The 22,552-nt window shown below is 48.8% G+C and overlaps 2 protein-coding genes across 2 annotated transcripts in view; both read right to left on the bottom strand.

The window, feature by feature from the left end:
• Positions 1-1,032: 1,032 nt before the first annotated feature.
• On the bottom strand, positions 1,033-9,215 carry prr7 (proline rich 7 (synaptic)). Its single transcript, XM_004086619.5, has 3 exons — positions 9,074-9,215; positions 5,936-6,765; positions 1,033-2,363 (listed from the first exon to the last, which is right to left on the bottom strand). The coding sequence occupies exons 2-3, from the start codon at positions 6,180-6,182 to the stop codon at positions 1,849-1,851; spliced, it is 762 nt and encodes a 253-aa protein (XP_004086667.1). The 5' UTR covers positions 6,183-6,765; positions 9,074-9,215; the 3' UTR covers positions 1,033-1,848.
• A 2,198-nt stretch (positions 9,216-11,413) lies between these two features.
• Positions 11,414-22,552, bottom strand: part of grk6 (G protein-coupled receptor kinase 6) — a 35,007-nt gene continuing 23,868 nt past the window's right edge. Inside the window, exons 4-16 of the mRNA XM_004086616.5 lie at positions 21,140-21,217; positions 20,620-20,720; positions 19,722-19,814; positions 18,984-19,047; positions 18,455-18,595; positions 16,667-16,857; positions 16,555-16,592; positions 15,833-15,922; positions 15,305-15,513; positions 14,962-15,099; positions 13,973-14,110; positions 12,732-12,866; positions 11,414-12,504 (exon numbers count right to left, since the gene is read on the bottom strand). Coding sequence (XP_004086664.1) covers positions 12,454-12,504; positions 12,732-12,866; positions 13,973-14,110; positions 14,962-15,099; positions 15,305-15,513; positions 15,833-15,922; positions 16,555-16,592; positions 16,667-16,857; positions 18,455-18,595; positions 18,984-19,047; positions 19,722-19,814; positions 20,620-20,720; positions 21,140-21,217 — 1,467 coding nt within the window. The 3' untranslated portion in view covers positions 11,414-12,453. The remainder of the gene's footprint in view (positions 12,505-12,731; positions 12,867-13,972; positions 14,111-14,961; positions 15,100-15,304; positions 15,514-15,832; positions 15,923-16,554; positions 16,593-16,666; positions 16,858-18,454; positions 18,596-18,983; positions 19,048-19,721; positions 19,815-20,619; positions 20,721-21,139; positions 21,218-22,552) is intronic.

The following is a 22,552-nucleotide window of genomic DNA, read 5'->3' as shown; positions in this document are numbered from 1 at the left end:
AAAGAGCTGCTGCAGAGCAACCAGAGCTTCAGAAGAACAACGCTGATGTCAGGAGACAACACAGCAGAAGCTCTATCCACCATCCATCAATCTGTCCATCCATCCATCCATCATCCATCCATCCATCATCGCAGTCAGAGCTCAGTAGAACCACATGTTCCTGTTTCTCTCAGCTCTGATGATTTTCTTACATTTTTCGATAGTAAAATCTCAAATATTAGACATAAGTTAAATCAAGTTATTCCTACTATCAGCCCAGAACAGGCTGAAGCGGTAGAAATGGAGGCATCCATAGAAACCTCTGTAACATTAGACTGCTTCACTGCTGTGGATCAAGCGGAAATAACATCAATTATTACGTCCTCCAAATCCTCAACGTGTCTGTTAGACCCAATTCCCACTAGACTTTTTAAAGAAACTTTTCCCCTAATTAATGATCCCATATTAACAATGATAAATGCCTCTTCATACCTCGTAACCCTTGTTCTATCCTAGGCACTTTAACATTAGGAGGTGGGTCATCTAGACCCACTAGACAGTGCTCTGAACCTTTTTTCTTCAATGATTTGTGATCTTCACTGGTGTCCATGGATTACATGAAATCTTTCCACCTTTATCCACCTTTGTCATGGTAGGGAGAACACCTCAATGGAAGGGGGGGGGTCATCTAAGCACAAGGGTTAAATGGTTGAAAATCCTCAAATGATCAAATCCTTCTGATGTTCAGCCACATGTGGGACTTGTCCTTGTTATGACACAAAGATAGATTTCCCAGTACGTGCAGGTGGTGCAGTGGATGTCAGAAGGCTGGTGACGGTTTTCCTGGGAGTTATTGGGGTTTGAGTCCCACATTTCTAGGATCTAACTGTCTTCAGGTATATAGTTACTTTTATTTAGGCATAAAAACATGTATTTTTATTCATATGAATATTTTTTACAGATATTGTTTTTAATCATTTTTTACGATACTACATTATGAGAGCTACATGGGTAAGAAGGGCAAATGAAACGAACAACAATTAGATGTAAGTCTGTTGCTGAAGGTCAGCAACAGACGCCCGGCTGGGTTTGCTGTGGAGGTGAACTCAGAGACAGTTTGACTGACAGTGATTTACAGGAGAAAAAATGAAATAATTTTATTACATTTGCTCTCCTCCATGAGACAAAACCACACAGACATGTCAAAAACTCCAAACCACGACTTCCATCAGAGGACGTTGAGTAAAAATCAACCTGAGAGGAAACCTGCCTGATGACAGCAGTTTGGTCTGCTTCCTCCCATCCTCATCCTCACGCCTGTCCTCCTGTCTGTTTCTGGTTTAGACCCCCCCCCCCCCCCCGGCGGGATGCTGGTTCAAACACGGACAGTAAAAGATTGTCATGAATGCAGAAGCTGAGTTTGACCATAAAAGTTGCTCTTAGTGACGGGATAATGCTCGCCGTCCTTCATCTCTTCTGCACGCCAGTCTGAGAGGAAGTTACCGTGACAGCTCCCCCACCTGGGTCAAAGTGTGCCTCCCCAGCAGTGGATGCTGCCAGCTAAAAAAACAGATGAAGGTGGCGAGGAAGGCAAATAGTTCTCTGCAGCCATGGCAACGGCGGGCTGCCACAATGGGCTGCTGCGGGGGGGGGCATTAAAATAAAGACGTGGCTCAGCTCGCCGTTCGTCTTCACCTCGGTAACGCTCTTCCTCCTCTGCTCAGATGCTTCAGACTCACCAGCGGAGGTGTTAGAGCAACCCTCCCCCACAGGCAGTCCTTACCGAGCTGCTGGGGGGTTGACCTCCTGCTGCTATCCCGGACCCCCAGGAGGAAGTGCTGCGTCTCTGTGGTCTGTGGACCTCCGGGTTCAGACCGCCGTGCTCCGGCCTAGTAAAGGGAAGGCTGTCGGCATGCCGCAGCCAGGCTCCAAGCCCCTCAGTGTGTGGACCCCCTGAGGCTCTGCTGGCCCCCCCGGGGGCCCCTGACCCTTATAAGTCCTGGGCTCTCTGCGAGGCATGGTTGCCATGGCGGTGGCTGCCTGAACAGACCGGGCTCTGGGTGGGGTGAGGTTGTTGTGGTTCAGGTCCATGTTGGACAGGAGGTGACCCAGGGAGTCCCAGCGCTGCGAGGAGGGCAGGCGGTTGAGGGAGAAGTACCCCCGGTCCGGAACCCCCCCCCCAGCAGAGTGTTTGCAGGCCGATGGCGTGAACGCCTCAGCCGAGTCCCGGTTTTCCCTCAAGGGCGGCGCCGTGACACGAGGCGGAGCCGGCTTCAGGTAGGTCCCCCCTCGTGGGTCAGATAGCACCTCGCTGTACGGAGGGGGAGGGTCTTCCATCAGGACCGCCTCCTCGTAACATGGTGGCTTGCCGACAACATCTGTGTCTGATGGAGGGAGAAGAGTGAAGGTCACAAACAGACGTGGAAAAACGCTCAGTCACAGATTCAGTCGCACGTCTGTCTTAAGATCCAGAATCCTGTTCACCGTTGGGCTGAAAAGCATCATTTATGCTGGACAGACTTTCCTGTCGCCTTAGTTCATCCGGTTTCTGGATCTTTGCAGTACATTTCTGTGGTTTGTCTGCTTCCCTTCTGAAGAACCGGTGGAACCCCTGACTGCTCAAAGTCCCACTCAGACAGGAGTGAAGTAAAGAACTTTATATGCTGATGATACTTGACTTTAGCTTCAATACTATATGCTGTCTGAAAAAGATCGTATTTTTGACGTAGAAAGTACACTGGGCGGGGCCACAGGCTCCATGTTCCGCCCCTTTTCTGATCATCCACCTGCAGACCAACAGATCCATGAACGTCTTTGTTTTCCTGGTCTGAGCTGGAATCTGGATCAGAACTGGACGGACGGATGGATCTGATACTGCTGCTGTTTTTGTTGCACCGCTAATGTTAGGTTGGGGGTGAGGGGCTGTAAGCTAGCAGGAGAAAGAGTGTTAACAGATAGATGATGGGAAATGAGTGCAGGCTTACTCCCTGCCAACAGTCCCGCCTACAACCCAGAGGTGAATTCCTAACGAATTCCTAGAAAACGACACCGGTTTTAAGATTTAGTCTAAAAACGTCATTGTGGTTTTTACACATCAGAGGACGACCGGAGCGGAGCTTTACAGAGCTGCACATGCTCTGGTCGAGGTGACAACCTGAACACTAAAGTGATTCGCTGCCTGCTGGGCTGCAGGGACGACCAGAGAGCGTCTGCTCGCTCTCTCACTGTGAGAGCCACACAGTTCAGGCTCACTCGGCCTCCGCTCTGCAAACTGAATACTGTTGATCCAACAATCGACCCCCTGTGAATAAATGCCCTCACTGAAGCAGAATCAGAGTGAAGGTGGACAGAGGATGATGACGATGGACGTCCCAGGCAGAGGAAGAGTGGACATTTGCTGTAATTCAACGTCTGCAGGAGATTCTGAATAACGTTAGAGTCCCCCTCCGGTCATCGTCTGATCGCTGTTCAAAGCCTTCCCAGTTGTCTCTTAATGATGATGCAGTTTTTAGACAAAATCCGCAAAGCTGTGTCGTTTTTTAGGACATAGTTTCTGCAGAGCGGCAGGAATTGTGGGGGTCCTGTTGGTGCAAAGTAAGCCTGCACTCATTACCCATCATCTATCCTGCTAGCTTACAGCCCCCAACCAAATATTAGCGGTGCAACAAAACAGCAGCAGCATCTGATCAGATTCCAGCTCAGACCAGAAAACAGACGTTCATGGATCTGTTGGTCTGCATCAGAAAGGGGCGGAGCAGAGAGACTGTGGCCCCGCCCATTGTAGTTTCTATGTAACACCTACAAGCTTTTTCCAACTGCATTTTTAATTCTGCTTCTGATTCACAACGATTTGAACAAAGAAATTCTTAGAAATGCAGCTTTGAGCTCAATTCTCTTTATCTTTGTCCTCCATCATCAGAAAAACACTACAAGGACGTTCAACTCAGGATTTCTCTTAAAGGAAGTTCATAGAAACCACCGGCAGAAAGTCCATACAAACAACAAGAACTGAACCTCAGAGGAAACAAGCGTCGCTAGGAGATCTGCAGGGAGCGTGACAACAGCTGGAACCTTTTCCCGGGAATGTTAGCGTACCTGAAGAATGAGACGTTTATACATTATTTCAGAAATTGCATCCAACCCTCTGGAGTTGTGTTTTTGCTGTTTGCTGGATTGTTGCCGTGGAGACAGGGGTATTTGTGGATGCTAATGTGGCCCCAGTCCATCAGACCCCCACTGCTCCTCACAGGTACCTGCAGGACCTGACTGTTTCTGTTCTGCAGCAACAGCAGAGAAAACCTGCTGCTGGGATTGGGTACCAACGGCACACTCAGCTGGAGGACGCGGCCGAGGAGAAGGAAGTCTGCATCTCTGCTTAGACTGCTGCCCCCGCCCCCCGGATAAGAGGAGGAAGATGGATGGAGGGATATTTGGTACAGTCCAGCAACATCAAGCAACCTCTCATGAGAAGACATACCTCGCTAACGTAAGGAAGGCCCAGTTATCTTCATCTTCATACACACACATCCATGTGGGTCACAGCAGAGCTCTGCCCTCCAGAAAAACCGTTTGGTTCACATGACAGATCTGGACCAAACTGACCTCCAGCGGATCTAACGGCTCTCATTTCCAGGATCATCTCTTTTAGTCTCCAAGCTTTGGATGGAGGAGAGATTCTGCCTGCTGAGTCCATCTGAAACGATGTTCCTGCTTCATCTTTTCAAATCTTTCCACTGATTTACCGTGTCTTTCTGTGTCACGTTGCACTAAAGTTGGCCTCTGCTTCTGTCAGAATGTTATTCAAATGATTTCTGAGGCTTCTGTTATCCGTGAATCAAACCGGTGAGAACGCATTGAGAGACAATCCTCCAAAAAACAACCGCTGACCTCATCCCACACTAAAACCTCTCATCGTTCAGATCTGGTCACCCGAACTGCATTCAGGCACATGTTGGTTCTGGACCGGTCCAATCTGCTGCCCACGCCGGGGCGCTGGCTGTTACCACAGGCAGCAATGCCCAGCAGGCAGGGAGGTGGGAAACTTGACAAAACGCCGACGTTCCATGTCTTTCTTTTTAACCACCTGGATGCTGGTGGTGTGATGTCATCCTCTGCTGTGTTTCTGTGGTTTTCTTCATGTCTTTATGTTTCTGCAGCAGTAATTAAAGGCTGACCTCAAAGAGGAGTCATGGAAAAGTTATTAATGTGATCAGAGGATAATTGGTAGCATTTACTGCTATTAGATCTGCTTTTATTTTGAAAAACTCAAAAGAAGAAATGATGTTTAAAGTTCTAATGCGGCTGAAGGAAAGCTAGTTTAAAGCTTTGTTTCCTGTTAGCGCTCACTGACTCCATGGCTCTAAATATTCAGATCCACTCCTTTTGCTTCCAAACGGATCTTATCTGAGTTCTTTATGACGGACGTTCATGGAACAGGAAGTTTCAGTGGAAACCAACGACAAACAGAATGGACTGAGCGGTCATCCCTCGTGGTTAGACACGCCCCTGCACAGAGATCCCTCGCTCAGTCCACGTGGAACCGTGAAAAAACCCAAACATACTGACGTGACAAACTGTCAGACCAGGACCGGGAAAAAACCAGACTTTGCTCAGAACCGTCAGGTTCCTGGAGGCAAACTTTACGATCAAAACAGCAGCTGTTCCTGATAAACTGATCATGTGATCAGATGTTTGGAAACTTTTCTGGTGAGCGTCTGATCCACTGGCTGAAGTGGCAGTGAAGTCACAGGTTAGAACCTCCATTTCTAACCAGATCAAAAATGGAACTCCAACCGTTTTCTATGTTCTTCAGAGCTAAACTTTCAAAATAAAAGAACCAGCTGACATTTCCTGAATGTTGATGAGTTTGTTGTCGTCGTCAGCTGTTTTCAGTCAGCTGTTCAACCCTGGATCGTGTTTTTCCTGTCATGTGTCTGAGTGACTGCTGCTGAATTACCCAGCATGGAGACCCATGAGGCTCTGGAGGTGGGATGAGGGGCGGGCGGGAACCCGGCGGGGCCACAGCTGAGCGGATCGGCCCCGGCCGGCCGCGGACACTGCTCTCGCAACCGCTCCTCGCGGCGCCGCTTCAGCCGGCGCTGCAGGAAGCTGCAGAAGCAGCAGAGCATGACGATGGCGGCCCACACCAACCAGAAGCCGGCGAAACAGGCCAGGAAGGTGTAGGTGCCGTGAGACATCACCATGGCGATGACGGGACCAGCTTCCTTCAAACGGCAGAACCTTTAACCGTGTGGAGTTCACAGAAACCGCAGCACATCTCCTGTTTCAGAGGAAGAGCTAAAACCTAAACCAGGAGGAGCCGGGTCCTTCAGGGACACCACATTCCAGGTCAGAACCTGGACCTAACCGGCCCAAATCCAGCAGAACTCTAATGTTTTACTGTCTTTGGGTTTTACAGAATCCAAACTGGAGCAGAAGTTATGAATCTCAGATCAAAATCTTTCCAGAGGAGGAAAATGACGCGTCAGGAAAAAGATCCAAATGAATCCAAGTTCCCCAACCCGAACCAGATCCTGCAGGTAAAGCCGAGTTCTGCGAGCTTCAGTCCCAAACAAACTCGCTGATGGGGAATCTTTTCCTGCGTCTGAAGGAGGAAAAACGTCCTGAGAGTTGGAGTCACAAAAGGGAAGAGGAAGCGTTGACAGGATGAAGGACCAGAGGAGGAGAGGTCTCCGCCCCCTTCAGAGCTGGGGGGCCGTCCTGACCGTCTGGACCCTGAATTCCTGCCGCTCAGATCCCAGCGGAGCTCCTGGACGTCCTGTGGATCTGCAAAGAAACAGCAGCAATGAGGACTCAGATGTGAGATCACATAACACAACAACTGCCTCCAGGGTTCCAGGTTAACCCTTGTGCTATCCTAGGCACGGGTCATCTAGACCCACTAGACAGTGCTCTGAACCTTTTTTCTTCAATGATTTGTGATCTTCACTGGTGTCCATGGATTACATGAAATCTTTCCACCTTTATCCACCTTTGTCATGGTAGGGAGAACACCTCAATGGAAGGGGGGGGGTCATCTGGACCCCATAGGATAGCACAAGGTTTAAACTCCCATTATCTGTCAACATCTAGATGTTTGTTCTCTGCATTTGACCCCTCCCCTGGGGGAGCGGGGAGCCGCGCTCAGGAACCATTTGGTGGTTCACCCCCCCAATCCAACCTCTAAGTGTCCCCCCAGCAGGGAGGCACTGGGTCCCCATTTTTAGAGTCTTTGGTATGACTCGGCCTGGATTCAAACTCATGACTTCCAGTCACAGGGTAGACACTATAGCACTAGGCCACTGAGCTGGTTAACAAAGTTTCTGCTTCTTCTCAACAAGATCAAGAAAAAGTAAATCCTCAAAACAAATGGAAGCTTGTGAAGATCCTACTGACCTGCAGGGGGCGGTGTTTCCTCCGACAGCTTCAGATCTGTTCTATTCTATTCTATTCTCCCGTATCGAGGAGGGTCTGAGGCCAGGGATGCCCCGTTTAGTTCAGTCTGCTTAGTTTAGCCATTACCTATTGAACTCTATGACTTCATGTTCTTTATGATTTATGTTTATTACACAATCACCGGCATGAAGCCCGTTGAGACGACTGTTGTTGTAAACATTAGGCTAATATTAGGCTATGTAAATAAAACTGAATTGAAGAAACTTCCATCAGGATCCCTGAAGGTCAGCGTTTCTGCTTTTCCTGGAATCATCTGTTGTTCTTTTTCTTCCTGTTACTCTGACTTTCTTAAGCTGGAAGAAACAATAAAGTTTTCACAACATTGAAGCCTCGTTTGGCTGTTGGGAGAGTCTCAAAAAATAGGGTTCTGTGTAAAACGTTCCAAAGAGTTCTGGAGGTTTTGGGGGAAGACGCTGGGCGCCTGGTCCGGAAACGTAGAAAAAAGTTTGGAGGATTTATTTAAAAAAGACGTCTTCCAGAAACTAACATTAAACTTCCAGACTGAAGCCTGTTTGGAAAAGAATTACCTGGAACCAGGTCAACTCACCAGGTAACCACTAGGGGGCTTCTTTTAAGTTCTCCACTGTAGAACAGCCTGACTGCATAAACGAATAGATTTATTATATTATAGATTTAAAAGCAAAAAACCTGTTAAAGCATCGAGACCGGACCGTCTGACGAAACTAACAACGAAGAGAAGTCAAGAACGTTCCAGAACGTTGGATGTTTGTTGTAGTCCATAAATGGTTGATGTGTAGTGACCAGTGTGGAGCACGGGGGCGTGGCTAACCTTTTCCTTGGTGCCTCTCTTGCACACCTGATCCTCATGTCATCACTGTCTTCAAAGGCCTTTCTCTTCTCTCTGCCAGATGATTCCTCTTAAGCTCCTTGTAACTGTCGGTCTGTGATTCAGCTTCTGGTCTGATTTTGTTCTCGTTTGACGAGGCATAAACGGGTAACCTGCCCTCCGCCTCAGACTCTGCTTTGGGTCCTTCCACTCACCATAACATGATGACGTTTTTCCCACAGCTGTCTCTGGTTCTCAATCTTCTGCGATGACAGACATCTCTGTGTTTGGCCTCTAGGAGGCGCTCTTTGCCCGTCAGCATCATTCCTAGAACCTCCTGGAATGATGGACAGGTGTTGAACCCATCCAGGATCACCTACTTCAAAGCTAAAGTCTGCTCGAAAAGGTGGATAGGCCCCGCCCCCACCAGCTTTAACCTGGAAGAGTTCCAGAGGCGGTTTCTGGAATGCAGCTGGAAAAGGCGGGGCCTCCCCCCTTCAGGTCATCTTCATCTACCAGACAGAATCCTCCCGCACGTCCATCATGAAGCTGCAGGAGTCCAGATCCAGAACTTTACCAGAACCGGCCGGGTCACAATCCGCTGACCACAGAAAGTTCTGTAAATGTTCGTCTGTAGGGATGGTTCTGAACCACGCCCACAACAGAAGAGAACTAGGAAACGATCCCTCACGCACGCGCCTTCAACCTCCTCTGACCACCTGTCTACCATGTCAGCCCGGCGAACCTGCGCGGGCTTTCATGGACGCACGCGCTCACAGCGTCCCGCTCTGCTCAGCTGCTGCGGGGGGGCTGCCTCCTGCAATATTCACGCGCGCACCAGTGACATCTCACCTGTGGCTCCTCTGCTGTTCACCTGAACCAAGTCCAGCTTCTCACCATCCGAACCCGCAGAGCTGTCCGCGCGCGCCGCTTCCTTCTGCGCGCGCAGCTTAAGAAGCAGCTTCACCTTGACCACCTGACTCCTCCTCCTCCTTCACTCCTCCTCATTCAGCAGAAGGAGCGCGTCGTGACGCGCTGCGCGTCCGTCCGCGTGTCTGGTGGGCTCTTGTACGGGCACGCGCTCACGCACAGAGAGGCGTGTTTTCTTTGAGGCGCGTTGAAAACAGGAGAGTTACTGAGATGTTCAGGCAGGAGCAGCGACCCCTGCCGGCGCAACCTCTGAACTGCAGCTCGCTCACCTGTTGATGCCCGACTGTGACGTCACACACACACCGTGGCACATAGTTCAAAGAAAAACTTTATCTAAACATTAATCCTGAAACGTTCTAGTTTTGATGTTAAACATTTAAATTCAAAAGCTTAGAAACTAAAAATAGAAAAAAAAGAACAAAACAAACAAGGAAAATATAAAGGAAGTCCTCACTTAAATGTTTGGCTTTACCTAACATCTACAGTGAGCAGAATAGAACAGAGCAGAATAGAATAGAATAGAACAGAGGTGCAGAGGTGAGTATGATAGCTGCAGACGACCTTCATCGGCTTAAAGAGACTAGAATGATGTGGTTGTCGGGCAGATTCCAGCCTGTGGACGCACACATCACACCTCTTCCTTTTTGGGCGTCTGCAGACGTGCAGTTGTGGCTGAACAGAAGAAGCTGCTGACTGTCTGTCTGCAGAGGTGGAGGCTCTGTGGTTCCGGCTCAGGTGACCCGTCTACCTGCAGCTCATTTGACTTCCAAAGAACCCCATTCAAACGAGCAGCTTCAGTTTCGCGCTCAGCTCCATCACGGAGCAGCTTCCATTCGGGATCCAAAGGGGTTTTCTGCTGTACCTTCAAATGTGTGACAGGCTTTGCTTCTTCAGGACATCTTTGGTGATGTCATCAGCATAGCAGTGCACTTGAATTTGACAGTTTTCCCCAACATTGTTTTCCAGTTGGGGGGGTGAAGAGTGGTGTAGAGTGGTTAACACTCCCGCCTCACAGTGAGGAGGCAATGGTTCGAACCCCAGCTGGGTTCTTTCTGTGCAGTTTGCGTGTTCTCCTGGTTCATGGGTGCATTTCCCCCCACACTCCAGAAACACGAATCATAAGTTCAATGATGACTAAAACTGACCTACGGGGTGAATGTGTGTCCCTGCAACAGACTGGTGACCTGTTCCAGGTGAACCCCGCCCTCACCCAATATCTAGGATAGGCTCCAGCAACCCTATAACCCCAAAAGGGATGCAGCTGGTTCAGAAGATGGATGGATGGATGGATGGATGGATGGATGGATGGATGGATGGATGGATGGATGGATGATGGATGGATGGATGGATGGATGGATGGATGGATGGATGGATGGATGGATGGATGGATGGATGGATGAATGGATGGATGGATGGATGGATGGATGGATGGATGGATGGATGTTTTCATGAAAGTCAACACTGTATTTGGGATAGAAGAAAGAACATGAGGGCCAAATCAAGTGTCTGTTTTGAAAAACTCTCAGACTTTGGATCTGAATCTCAGAGGTCAGACGTTCTGCAGAGATGTGGACCTTCTGCTGAAGGTTCTGCACCAATAAAAGAACAACCAATCAAACAGCTGAAGGCCACAAACATAAATCTGGTCAAGATTGTTCAGATGAAAGAACAGAAAGTTAGTCACAAATTGTTTTTTGGAATTTAGCTAATAGTGAAATAAACATAGTTTTGTTTTTCAAAGGTGAATTGAAAGTAAAGACGTTTTTATCGCTTCAAATCTCAGACAGAAAGTCCCAAAGACAGATTTCTGCCTTCACATCTATTTTGTTAAATTATCATTCAAGCTGGGAATCATCTACGAGAGACACGACTAAACTGTCCACAAGCTACAAGGGGGACCTAGAACGGGACCCTGAGGAACACCACAAGTCAGTGCTCTTGGTTCTGATGTCTTGAAGTTGGGTCATGACATCTGGACTTCCAATCTTCTTTGGTTCTGATGTGTTTTGCCAGTTTTGTATGAATGACAATTTTTCAGTGTTGTGTTGCCATGGTAACACAAGACCTCCACCCACTAGTGGGCGGAGCCACATTCAAAGAAAAGTCAAAGATGTTTCTCTTTTTCTCTCCTTCTGTAATCCCACAGTTTTACTTTTTACGCCTATCTGGTTTTTAATTTGCAGATCTTGAAATCTGCTTGGAGGAAAGACCTCACATCAGACTGACTTCATGAAAAATAAACCACCATCTTGACAGACGTCGTTCTGAATCAGTTCCGTTTATTTCTGACTCCAACAAACAACCAATTTTTAGGGAGTTTAGCAGACAAACATTTAACTCATTTAGGAGAAAAGAAGAACATTTTCTACAATTCCAAAGTGGTTACAATCCAGACCTTTCCATAAACGTGTCTCATTGGAATCATTCTCAACAGCTCACGTGGAAGAGGTCCTCTCCATCCTGACTGGAGACGCTCGGCTCACCTGCCTGGAACCCAGGTATGTTTGAGACTCGTGTTTCCTCATCATTGCATAGGTTCTGATCCCTGCCCTTAAACATAAACAGGTGAGGAGGAGTTAGTGACTCAGGAACGACGTCGGACCGCGCTGGGTCCACGTCACAGATTTATTTCGGGACTGGCGTCCGTCGTCCCCATGAGCAGCTTCAGACTCGGCTAATCTGGTTCCTGGTGATCCGAGCTTTGATGAAGCGTCTTTGGATGAGGAGTGAGACCAGAACAAGAATCTGGAGTCTCTGCACCTGAATCTGACCCCAGATTTCACCTTTTACACATGTTTAGTTTTGGTTCTGGTTCTGTTAAAGCCTGAGTGGTCTCTGTAGACCGCTACTGGGTGGCTCCACTTAGATACATAGAAAAGGCACAACGGTTCAGCCCAGATCTGATCAGGAAAACTCCAGAACTCCGAGGCTGAACAGATGGATTGTCTCCAGAAAACCATTATATCAAAAATTCACAAAAACTGGCTAAAAACTGAAAAACAGTTGCAGCAAAAAGAGTGGAAAAAATGCAGCAAGTGGAGGGGCTGATGAGGGTGTCCTGCCACTGTGCCCTCGAGCAAGGCACTTATACAGCAGGCGCTTGGTCCAGAGTGGGAGAAAAGAGCGAGGCCTTCCCGAAACACGGAAGCCAACCATAAAAAAGGATTTCCTTATTTTCATTCTTAAATAACTTTAAAAACTGCTGTTCCGCTGGAGGTTTACATTCTGACATCCAGCGATGGAACGACCCAAAAATACAAATGTGCAAAAGTTGTAAACAAAAGGTGGCGAGCGCCAGTCTGTCACAGCCGGGTGGGCTCCTCCTCGCTGTCGCTGCAGTTACCACAGCAATCCTGCAGGAGGAGTAAGAGAGCACATCATATCCCAGTTTTCTTAGTGAAGGTCAACACTCTGAAAGCTTTCCCCAACCAAAGCTCCTCCCCCAAGCAAAACTCTAAAGGCTCCTCCCCCAACAAACCTCTGAAAGCTCCTCCCCCAACCAAACCTCTGAAGGCTCCTCCCCCAACCAAACCTCTGAAGGCCATCATGATGCTACTGTAACTGCCACCTGCTAACTCACCTGTCTTCCAAAGAGCCGCTGTAGCAGCCCCTGTTTAGGGGGTGGAGACGGCTGACCCCTCCAGTCCAGGTCGGGGGGAACGACGCCGTCCTGGTGGAAAACATTCAGCTCAAAGAAACACTCCGTCTCGATCATCTGCAGGAGAAACAAAAAACTCCATCTGCACTTCAGCAAAACAGCTCGGACCTTTTTGTTAAGTTAATCAACTAAAGTCTGAAATGTAGAAACTCTTTTTAGAAGTTTGACTGTAGCCATGAGGGGCCCAAGCAAGTCTCCCTGTGCTGAGAGTACAGACTTTGAATGTGGGAACAGGAAAAGGTAGCTAGTTCAAAGTTTATATGTTTAGCACTTTTACAACACAAAGTACTCAAAGTGCTTTACATGATGACATTTAAAAACAAAAGGACAAGACAAACATATATGTCGTTAAAAACTGGCACAATAGCACCCCCCCCCCCCACACACACACACACACACACACACATATATACTCACTTGCTGTATAAAAGCTAGCTAAAAGTTAGTGGACATGATGCAGAGCAGGAAGGTAGACATGCTGTGTGTACAGGAGACCAGGTGGAACGGTAACAAGGCCAGAAGCTGAGGAGCAGCGCTCAAGTAGGTCTAACATGGTGGAGAGGGGAGGGGAAATGCAGGAGGAGGAGGAGTCATCTTAAAGGAGGTGTTTGTTAGGAGGTAAAAAGAGAGTGATGAGCGATGAGGAAGACCAAATAGGTTTCTGGATGCAGTGAAGGAAGGTAGCTGTGTTAGAGGATGCAGAGGACAGTTAGATGGAGGAAGCTGATTGGCTGATTGGGAAAACGCCCAAAGGAAAAGAAGACGTTTGATTCTCTCTGTTCCCACACAGAACTTGTTAGAAACACAAGTTTCCTCAGAAATCCTGCTTTCATGGTTGAAATGAAGGTTTCTTATTACGCAGATGAGGGTCTAATTTACAGCTTTAGATTGTTAACCCGTTAATAATGGAGCTGGTGCGATCAGCAGTGAGAGAGGTCTCTACTAACAGATCTTCAACTTTTTACGCAATTAATGGGATTCCAACAGATTGTGATGCAGTAAAGCAGCTTCACTGCATCACAATCTGTTGGTTCACATTGATTCTGCAAAAACTTCACTTCAACTGTCGAGTGTTGCATCATAAACAAACCCCTGGAGGATTCTGGGAAACAAAAACAAAGTGAAGTTGGATTGATTTTGACCACCAGGTTCTGGAGTCTGACCTCGTCCTGCCAGGGGATGGAGACGCTGCCCGTGGACACTTTGCTGTAGAAGGACTCGTCCTTCGGCTCTAGCTCCACCCCTTTGACGGTGGAGAACTGCTCGATGTCCAGGACGTCTTTACAGTAAATGGCCTGAGGCTGCAGCACAAACGCAAAATCAGTGGTCTTTACAGACAAAACACATGAAGACAACACGCCGGCCAACAAACACGCACAGCTTTCTGAACACCTCTGACAGATTCAGACCTATGAATTCCACTTCCTGTTTGGAAAAACTGGTTTAAATCCTTTAAATGAGTAATGACTGAAGCCAAATCCTTTAACCGTTGTTCTTTTATGGTCTTTGACTGAACGCTTTCAGGTCTTAGAACATGAAACACTGAAGACCCACTGATGTTTGTGGTGATTTAACGTGTTTCTGATGACCTTTATTCATTCATTTTATTTTCATTTATTTATTCCTTCCTTTCATGAAAATTGTTGATTGTCATTAAGAAGGTTCTGCTCAAAAGTGCATTTCTGAGTATTTTTGGACGGTTGTGAATCAAAAGCAGACGAAAAACTGCCGTCTGAAAAAGATCGTATTTGTGATGTAGAAATAGACTGGGCGGGGCCACAAGCTCCCTGTTCCCCGCTCCGTGCAACCAGCAACACAGATGATAGAAGGGCGGGGTTGGTCTGCACCAACAGCCCCGCCCACAACTCAGAGGTGAGTTTCTAATGAACTCCTGGCACTCTGCAGAAACTATGTCAAGAAAATGACAGATTTTCAGATTTCGGCTTCGTCATCATGAAAAGACGACTGGGAACGATTTGAAAACAGATGATCGGAGTGGAACTCGTCTAACATCTTTCTGTGCTCTTTAGCTTCCTGCAGCTGGTTTAAGGCGTCAGCCGTTGTGACGTCACTCAGACGCTGAGGACGGAGCTCCGTCGTGAGATCAGGAGCAGGAACCTTCTGAGAGAGTGGGATCAGATGAGGAACCTACGTCGGGGATGAAGGGCGCCTCCAGCATGCCGGCCTCCAGGCGCTTGAAGTTGATGGTGTGGAAGATGGGATGGGCTTTGACCTCCGAGGCCCCGCCTCCCTGACAGCCCAGCCTCTCCGCGGGATCTTTGGCGAGCAGCTGAGAGGTCAGACAGGAAACATGGGGGGGCTCAGTCTTCAGGTTTTTACTGAAGAAAGGTGCTTTAGCAGGAGATGATGGCGGAGGCGCAGCAGAGTTCCAGGAGGACTTCCTGTCTGCTGTTCCGAGGTCACGTTAGAGAAAACATCCCAAACTTTACGGAAGAAAGACGTCCTCCTCTGGCTGTGGAGGCGTGTCCACCCACCATCTTACAGAGGGACCTGGCGTCTTCGGAGAACTTGCTGGAGTACTCCTCCTCCACCTCCTTCACCAGCCGCTCCACCTCCTCCCTCTTGATCTTCTTCCTCCTCTGCTGGAACGGCGACTGGCCTTCGATCATCTCGTACAGCAGGCAGCCCAGTGCCCACCAGTCGGGGCTGAAGGTGTACCGCTCGTTCTGGACCACCTCTGGGGCTGGGGGGGGGGCACAGGAAGAGGAAATGATTTATTTTCAGATTAAAACTTACATTGAAAAAAGAAAGCGCAAGTCAGCAGATCACTGGAGACATGAGACGCCATGTTCCACGTGTGGATCCATCACCAACGTGGAGTGTGAGTGTCTGTGTGTGTGTGTGTCTGTGTGTGTGTGTGTCTGTGTGTGTCTTCCAGTGTCTGTGTGTGTGTGTGCCTGTGTGTGTCTGCCTGTGTGTGTGTGTGTGTCTTCCAGTGTCTGCCTGTGTGTATGTGTGTGTGTGTGTAGTAATAAATGTAGTGCACTAAAGGACTACATTACCCATGTATCCCACTGTTCCCACACGGCCTTTGATGCTGTCTCCTTCAGGAACGTGGACCGCCAGCCCCAGGTCTGATATCCTGATGTGTCCTGCAGACAGACGTTCCTTCTGAATGACGGAGAACGTTCCTTTCAGAGGAACCAACAACCCTGATGATCTCGGGAAACAGATGGTTGTGTTCTCCTCCATCTGAGTGGTCGTTTTCTCCTCACAGATCCAGGCGGACGTTGACCTCTGCCAGGGACTCGGTCTCACGCTGGACTAGAGCGCCCTCTGCTGCTACAGAGCAGGAACCTCACCTCCTCTGCAGAACTTGGTTTCTGCAGAGCTTTGAAGGGCTCTGATGCTTCAAACCTATTACTGAATTTTTTTTAGATTTCCTCTGTGATTTAAAGAATGCTCATGAGGTGAAGAAATGTCCGGATCTTCAGGTTTTAGATGTGAGAAATGTTCTGAACCAGGGCGGGTCTGTGGTGCTGGTTCTGAACAAACCAGCTCCTCCAGAGCAAAGAGATCAAAGTGACGTAGGATAATAAAGGAAGCTGATCAGTAGCAATGCAGAACTCTGAAGCACGGTGGTGGAGAGCTAATGATGTGGGTTGGTTCAAATTCATCCCAAATCTCCAGAGAAGTCCTTCTAATCTCCAGCAGATTCTTAGATGATGGACTGAACAAATCTGGGTCAGGTGGGGGTCATGACTGAAGGGGTGTCTGAACTTACCGTGGTCGTCCAGCAGGATGTTCTCTGGCTTCAGGTCTCTGAGTGAGGAAGAGGAGCAGAGTGAGAGCAGAGCCTGGACCCAGGGAGAAGGCGCGGGGTTAAGGTGCTGCACCTGTACACGATGCGCTCTCGGTGTAGGTCCTCCAGGCCGCAGCAGATCTCCGCCGTGTAAAACACGGCCCTCCCCTCATCAAACCCCGCCTCCCCCATGTGGTAGATGTGAAACTTCAGGTCTCCGCCGTTCATCAAGGTCAGCACCAAGCACAGCGCGTCCTTCGTTTCGTAGGCGTACGCTAAACTCACCTGGGCACAGGAGACGCAGAAACGACCATCGGTCCTCCAAACTTCCAGCTGCCCGGTTCGTTAACAGCCAGAAACATTGGCAATGCCTCAGACGCCGCTGATGGTGAGGCTTCTGAGGGTGACGCCTCTGACGGTGACGTCTATCACGGTGACGCGTCTGACGGTGACGCTTCTGATAGTGACGCTTCTGATGGTGACGCGCCTGACAATGACCCCTCTGGCGGTGACACCTCTGACGGTGACGCTTCTGACGGTGACGCCTCTGACGGTGACACACCTGACAATGACCCCTCTGACGGTGACGCCTCTGACGGTGACGCTTCTGACGGTGACGCTTCTGACGGTGACACGCCTCTGACGGTGACGCTTCTGACGGTGACACGCCTCTGACGGTGACGCTTCTGACGGTGACGCACTTGACGGTGACGCCTCTGACGGTGAAGCTTCTGATGGTGACACCTCTGACGGTGACGCTTCTGACGGTGACACGCCTGACAATGACCCCTCTGGCGGTGACGGCTCTTACGGTGACGCTTCTGACGGTGACGCTTCTGATGGTGACGCGCCTGACAGTGACGCCTCTGACGGTGACAAGCCTGACAATGACCCTTCTGGCGGTGACGGCTCTGAAGGTGACGCCTCTGAGGGTGACGCCTCTGAAGGTGACGCCTCTGACGTAACGCCTCTGAAGGTGACGTCTATCACGGTGACGCGTCTGACTTTGACGCCTCTGACGGTGACGCTTCTGACGGTGACGCGCCTGACAATGACCCCTCTGGCGGTGACGCCTCTGACAGTGACAACTCTGACGGTGACGCTTCTGACGGTGACGCGCTTGACGGTGACGCCTCTGACCGTGACACACCTGACAATGACCCCTCTGGCGGTGACGCCTCTGACGGTGACGCCTCTGAAGGAGACGTCTATCACGGTGACGCGTCTGACTTTGATCCCTCTGACGGTGACGCTTCTGATGGTGACGCGCCTGATGATGACACTTCTGGCGGTGACGCGCTTGACGGTGACGCCTCTGACGGTGACGCTTCTGACGGTGACACGCCTGACGGTGACGCCTCTGACGGTGACGCTTCTGATGGTGACGCGCCCGACAGTGTTGCCTCTGACGGTGACACCTCAGACGGTGACGCCTCTGACAGTGACGCCTCTGACGGTGACGCTTCTGACAGTGACACGCCTGATGGTGACGCCTCTGACGGTGACGCTTCTGATGGTGACGCGCCTGACAGTGACGCCTCTGACGGTGACGCCTCTGAAGGGTGACACCTCTGACGGTAAAGCGATTGCCGGTGACGCCCCTGACGGTGACGCCTCTGACGGTGACGCCTCTGACGGTGACGCCTCTGACGGTGACACCTCTGATGGAGTCTGGGTTCTTTTAAAGTCCAAAAGGGACGTTTTACATTAAAAGTTTGTTTTTTTCTAAAATTTTTCTGCCACAGGTTAGAAAGTCCCAGCTATTCAAATGTCCCTAAATGCAGCAGGCAGCAGATAAAAAACGTTTTATGGTTGTCTGTGTGGTCGCATTTCCAGGGTCTGCCTGTGGGGGCAGTATGCCCCTCAGGTTAGAGGTGCTTACGACAAATCTGCTGTTGACTTTCTCCAGGATTTGCTTCTCGTTGAGTGCCATGGCCTCGCCCTTCCTCTTCTTGATCCTCTTCTTCTCCAGCTTCTTGCAGGCGTACATTTTGCCGGTGGCTCGTACCTGACAGGCACACACCTGGAGGAGAGCAGCCGCGTTAAGACAATGAGAAAGAAAGCCCAACCCCACCCACCCTTTCATAGTGGAGGCACCAAAGGAGAAACCACGCCCACACCTGTGTAAAACCACACCCACCTCTCTTACAGTCTGTCCGCATAAAACCAGGAGAGAAATGAAATTCTCTCCTTTTTCTCTTTTCTTCCTTTGTCAGCCGTTTGCATCTGTCATCAACTCGACGTGAAGAAATGAACCATAAAGACGTTTAGCATGAAAACTCGTCAGTCACTACGGTTTATGACTACTATGCTGATGTCATTTTCCAATCTCTTTCCAATTCCAATTCTATTTTCCGTCCTGTGAAAGCAGCTCCTGAAAGCAGCTGGTTTAGGAAAGCAAGCATCCTCACCTCTCCAAAGCCTCCTTTTCCTAAAACTCGGTATTGCCGGAACGTTCTCTTCGTCACCGGCTGCCTGTTGGAGAACAGAACCCGGGTGAGATGCAGAACCACATCAGAGTTCGGATCAGAACTTTGAGTTTGTGTGAAGACGAGAACGATTTCAATGGGTCTGTTCTCGTCTGCCTGGTGAAAGCCACGCAGGAAGTCCATGTGAAGACGCCCTAAGATAATGTGAGGACTCTGGAGAGGTGTTGATGCAGGGCGTACGGGGTTACTGTTGTAGCTTTCTCCTTCAACATATTTCTTCAGTTTTATGTTTCCTCGGTTTGAAGAAGGGGGGTCTAAGGGCGGGGATGTCCAGGGTCTGTCTAGTTGAGTCTAGCTGTTACTCATATTTTACAACCGTTTCAATGTTTTTCTCCAGTTGTTTGTGTGAGACAACTGTGTTGTGATATTAGACTATTTAAAAAAATTGAACTGAATTGAATTAAAGGTTATTTTTTGAACCAACTCATCTTTTGGTGCCGATCTTCCTGCAGAACCTCTAAATCCTCTTCAGAACTGGACTTTCAGTTTTGTGTTTTGATTCATCTTTGCATTTCCCTCCTTAAACCTTTTTAAACAGCCGGGACGGGATCGTCCGTGGTTCCAGCATTTCTCTCCTGCACATTACCAGAACCGATCTCCACCCCGGCGCCGCTTTAGGCGACATCTGGGCGTGTTGTGATTTGCAGGACGGAGCGTTACCTCTCCAACCACTTCCACTGCAGGAACCTGTTGAAGAACATGCTGTCGAGGTAGTCGGCGAACGGCGCCACACTCAGGAAGTCATGGATCAATCTGGAACACAGCAAAGAGCAAAGTTCTTCAGACCAGGCAGGTTCTGGATTTATTCTGACCAATGGTAACGTTGCACCTTCACGTCCTCTTTGAGCTTATTTTGTAAGAATCTGGACTATGACAAAAAGTATTAACACCCCAACCTAAAGCCTGACCGTGTCTCGTCTTCACACACTCAGGTGGGAGTCACTGAGGTCAGAAACCCAATCTCAGTCAGTACCAGAACCATCATGCAGAGTTTGGGTCTTTGTTCTGCTTCAGAACCACTGATAAAGGTCAGTTAATCCCACACCATCACACTCCCACCTCCATGTCTACCTCTAACAGCGCTAGAGTCCAGAGGTTTGTGGACGTTCTCCTTCCAGAAGGTTCCTCTTGTGTCTCATCAGAACATCAGTCCAGGAGTTGGTGGATCCTCTGTGTTCTTGTCTTCCATGGTGTTTGTTCAAAGGTCGGACTGTTGGATCCTGAACTCTGACTGGACCCGAGTCCAGTGAGGCCTGCAGGTCTCTCTGGACGTCCTGGATGAATCCTCCTCGTGTTTTTGGCCTCTTTTAGATGAATGTTCTCCTCTGGTTCTACTGAAGGTTCTACTCTTTGACAGTTGTGTTCATTGAGCAGCTCAGTGATCCGTCAACACATAAAGTAAGTAGACTGACTCCTCAATTTATACCATGCAGTGGATCTATGGGGTGCAAATACTTTTTTCGCAGAACCTGGCTGAAGGTTCCTTCATGGCGTCTCCTTTGGGGAAACCTCATGGGTCAGATGGACCCCCTGCCATGTGGGCTGGGGTTCTTCATACCTGGTGGGCTCCTTGAAGAGTTCCTTGCAGGCGTCGTGCTGCAGCCGCTCTGCGCACCGCGCCGCCATGGCGTCCTCCACCTCTGACACGTGATCCTCCGACTGAAACCCAGACGTATGGAAACAGCTTTATGTTCAGAGACGTCGTAAAGAGAAACCATCAATGTCATCCGGTCCTTTCAATGTGACTTTTACTTCATCCTCTACTTCTGTTTTGGGGATTGAACCTCCGTCTGTTCTGACCTGGAAGCTGACAGAGAAATCTTTACGGTTTACAAAATTCCTGAAAGAATCTAAAGAAGGTGGAGCTGCTCAAGATATAAATCTTACACTCTAAACCACTTTCTTTCTTTTTCATGTGAAACTTTTCCTTTTTCTGTCGTCTGCAGACGTTTCTATCCTTTAATCGCCTCATTCTCTTTTCCTGCTGTTCCACCAGAATGATGGCGGCAAACTCAAATCACGTTTACAGAGAATTTGCCCCGCCCCCTGCTTCAGCCTGTGATGTCATCATCAAATACCTGTGGGTTGAAGTATCTGTCAATGAGCTCCTGACCGCACTCCTTCCTCTTTTCGTCAGGGGTCACCTCATAGTCGGCCTGGACACACACACATGCACACACACACACACACATACACATGCACACACACAGGAGGAGTTACACAAACGGTTCACTTTCGGTTGTAAAACAGACTTTTATTCTTTGGCTGCTGTCGCTTAATTTGTCCACTAGGGGTCCCAGTGTTTGTTGGTCCTAGTCCCATTAGCTGTCAGGTGCATTTGCCCCTCCCCAGGAGGGAGTGGTGAGCTGCAGCCCCCCTCAGGAACCACTTGGTGGTTGAACCCCCCCCAGTCCAACCCAAATGGGTCCCACTTTTAGAGTCTTTGGTATGACTCAGCCTGGATTTGGACTCACGACCTTCCAGTCTCAGGGCAGACACTCTACCACAAGGCCCCTGAGCTTTCCTAAAGGACAGCTGTGACGTTAATGGCACGGAAACATCCTGTTTTTGGGACAGTTTGACTTCCTCATTCTGAGATCAAACATTTCCTTTAAAGATGACTTTTTAACAGAAGATGTGATGACATCTTCAGGGTTCGCCACAACCAATCAGCTTTACCGATCTGCACAGGTGGTTTGGTAGAGATTTTTACCCTGTATTTTAACTGGGCTGGGGACCGGCACAGGGTCCCAGACTTGAGCCCCCTAGTGGCTACATGGTTAAGCCCAAGGATGAAGCTCAATGCTTCTCCCAGGAATCAAACCCTGATTTACCAGGCGCCAGTCTTACATGCAGCCAACGGAACCATCCAGCCACTCTGATGGGGATCAATATTATTTGATATTTATTGAATAATCTGCGCCCGTCCATGTCTTCTCTTCTATTGCTTTGACTTTGATTACTAAAACACACCAACAAACAAACCTTCACTGCCGTTTCTGTTTGCACCAATTTCTGAATATTTATCTTTAAACTCGTCTTGAAAAGAACAAAAATACTAAAAGGCAACATTGGGAGAAACAAAACCAACTTTTCTACTTTTGTGTCTTTCTTTGTCAAAGTTTTTATAGAAATAAAACACCTTTGGCCAGAAAAACACTCCAAGTAGGCAGTACAAAAGAGCACCAAAATACACACACAACGACTATCATCACAATGAACATTTGGTTTGAAAGACGCACAAAGAACTAAAACAAGACAAAACACAACATACCAGGTATGAAACGTCATGACACTTTCCTAAAAAACAGGAAAACAAGACAACCAAGAAAAGAAGAAACAAGTGAAAAAACAACAAGCTATGAAAGGAAACAAAACAACACAAAACACTGAGGGCAGCGCAAGTAAACCCTAAATATGACAGAAACACACACAGCTGACCATCCGTCTACATGTGACATCTTCTTCCCCCGACCCCCCAAGGTTTTCTC

This window comes from Oryzias latipes, chromosome 14 (genome assembly GCF_053564925.1).
Source record: "Oryzias latipes strain Hd-rR chromosome 14, Olatipes_Hd-rR_3.1".
In the NCBI taxonomy this organism is placed as follows: domain Eukaryota; kingdom Metazoa; phylum Chordata; class Actinopteri; order Beloniformes; family Adrianichthyidae; genus Oryzias; species Oryzias latipes.
This window is presented reverse-complemented; position numbering and strand designations above follow the sequence as displayed.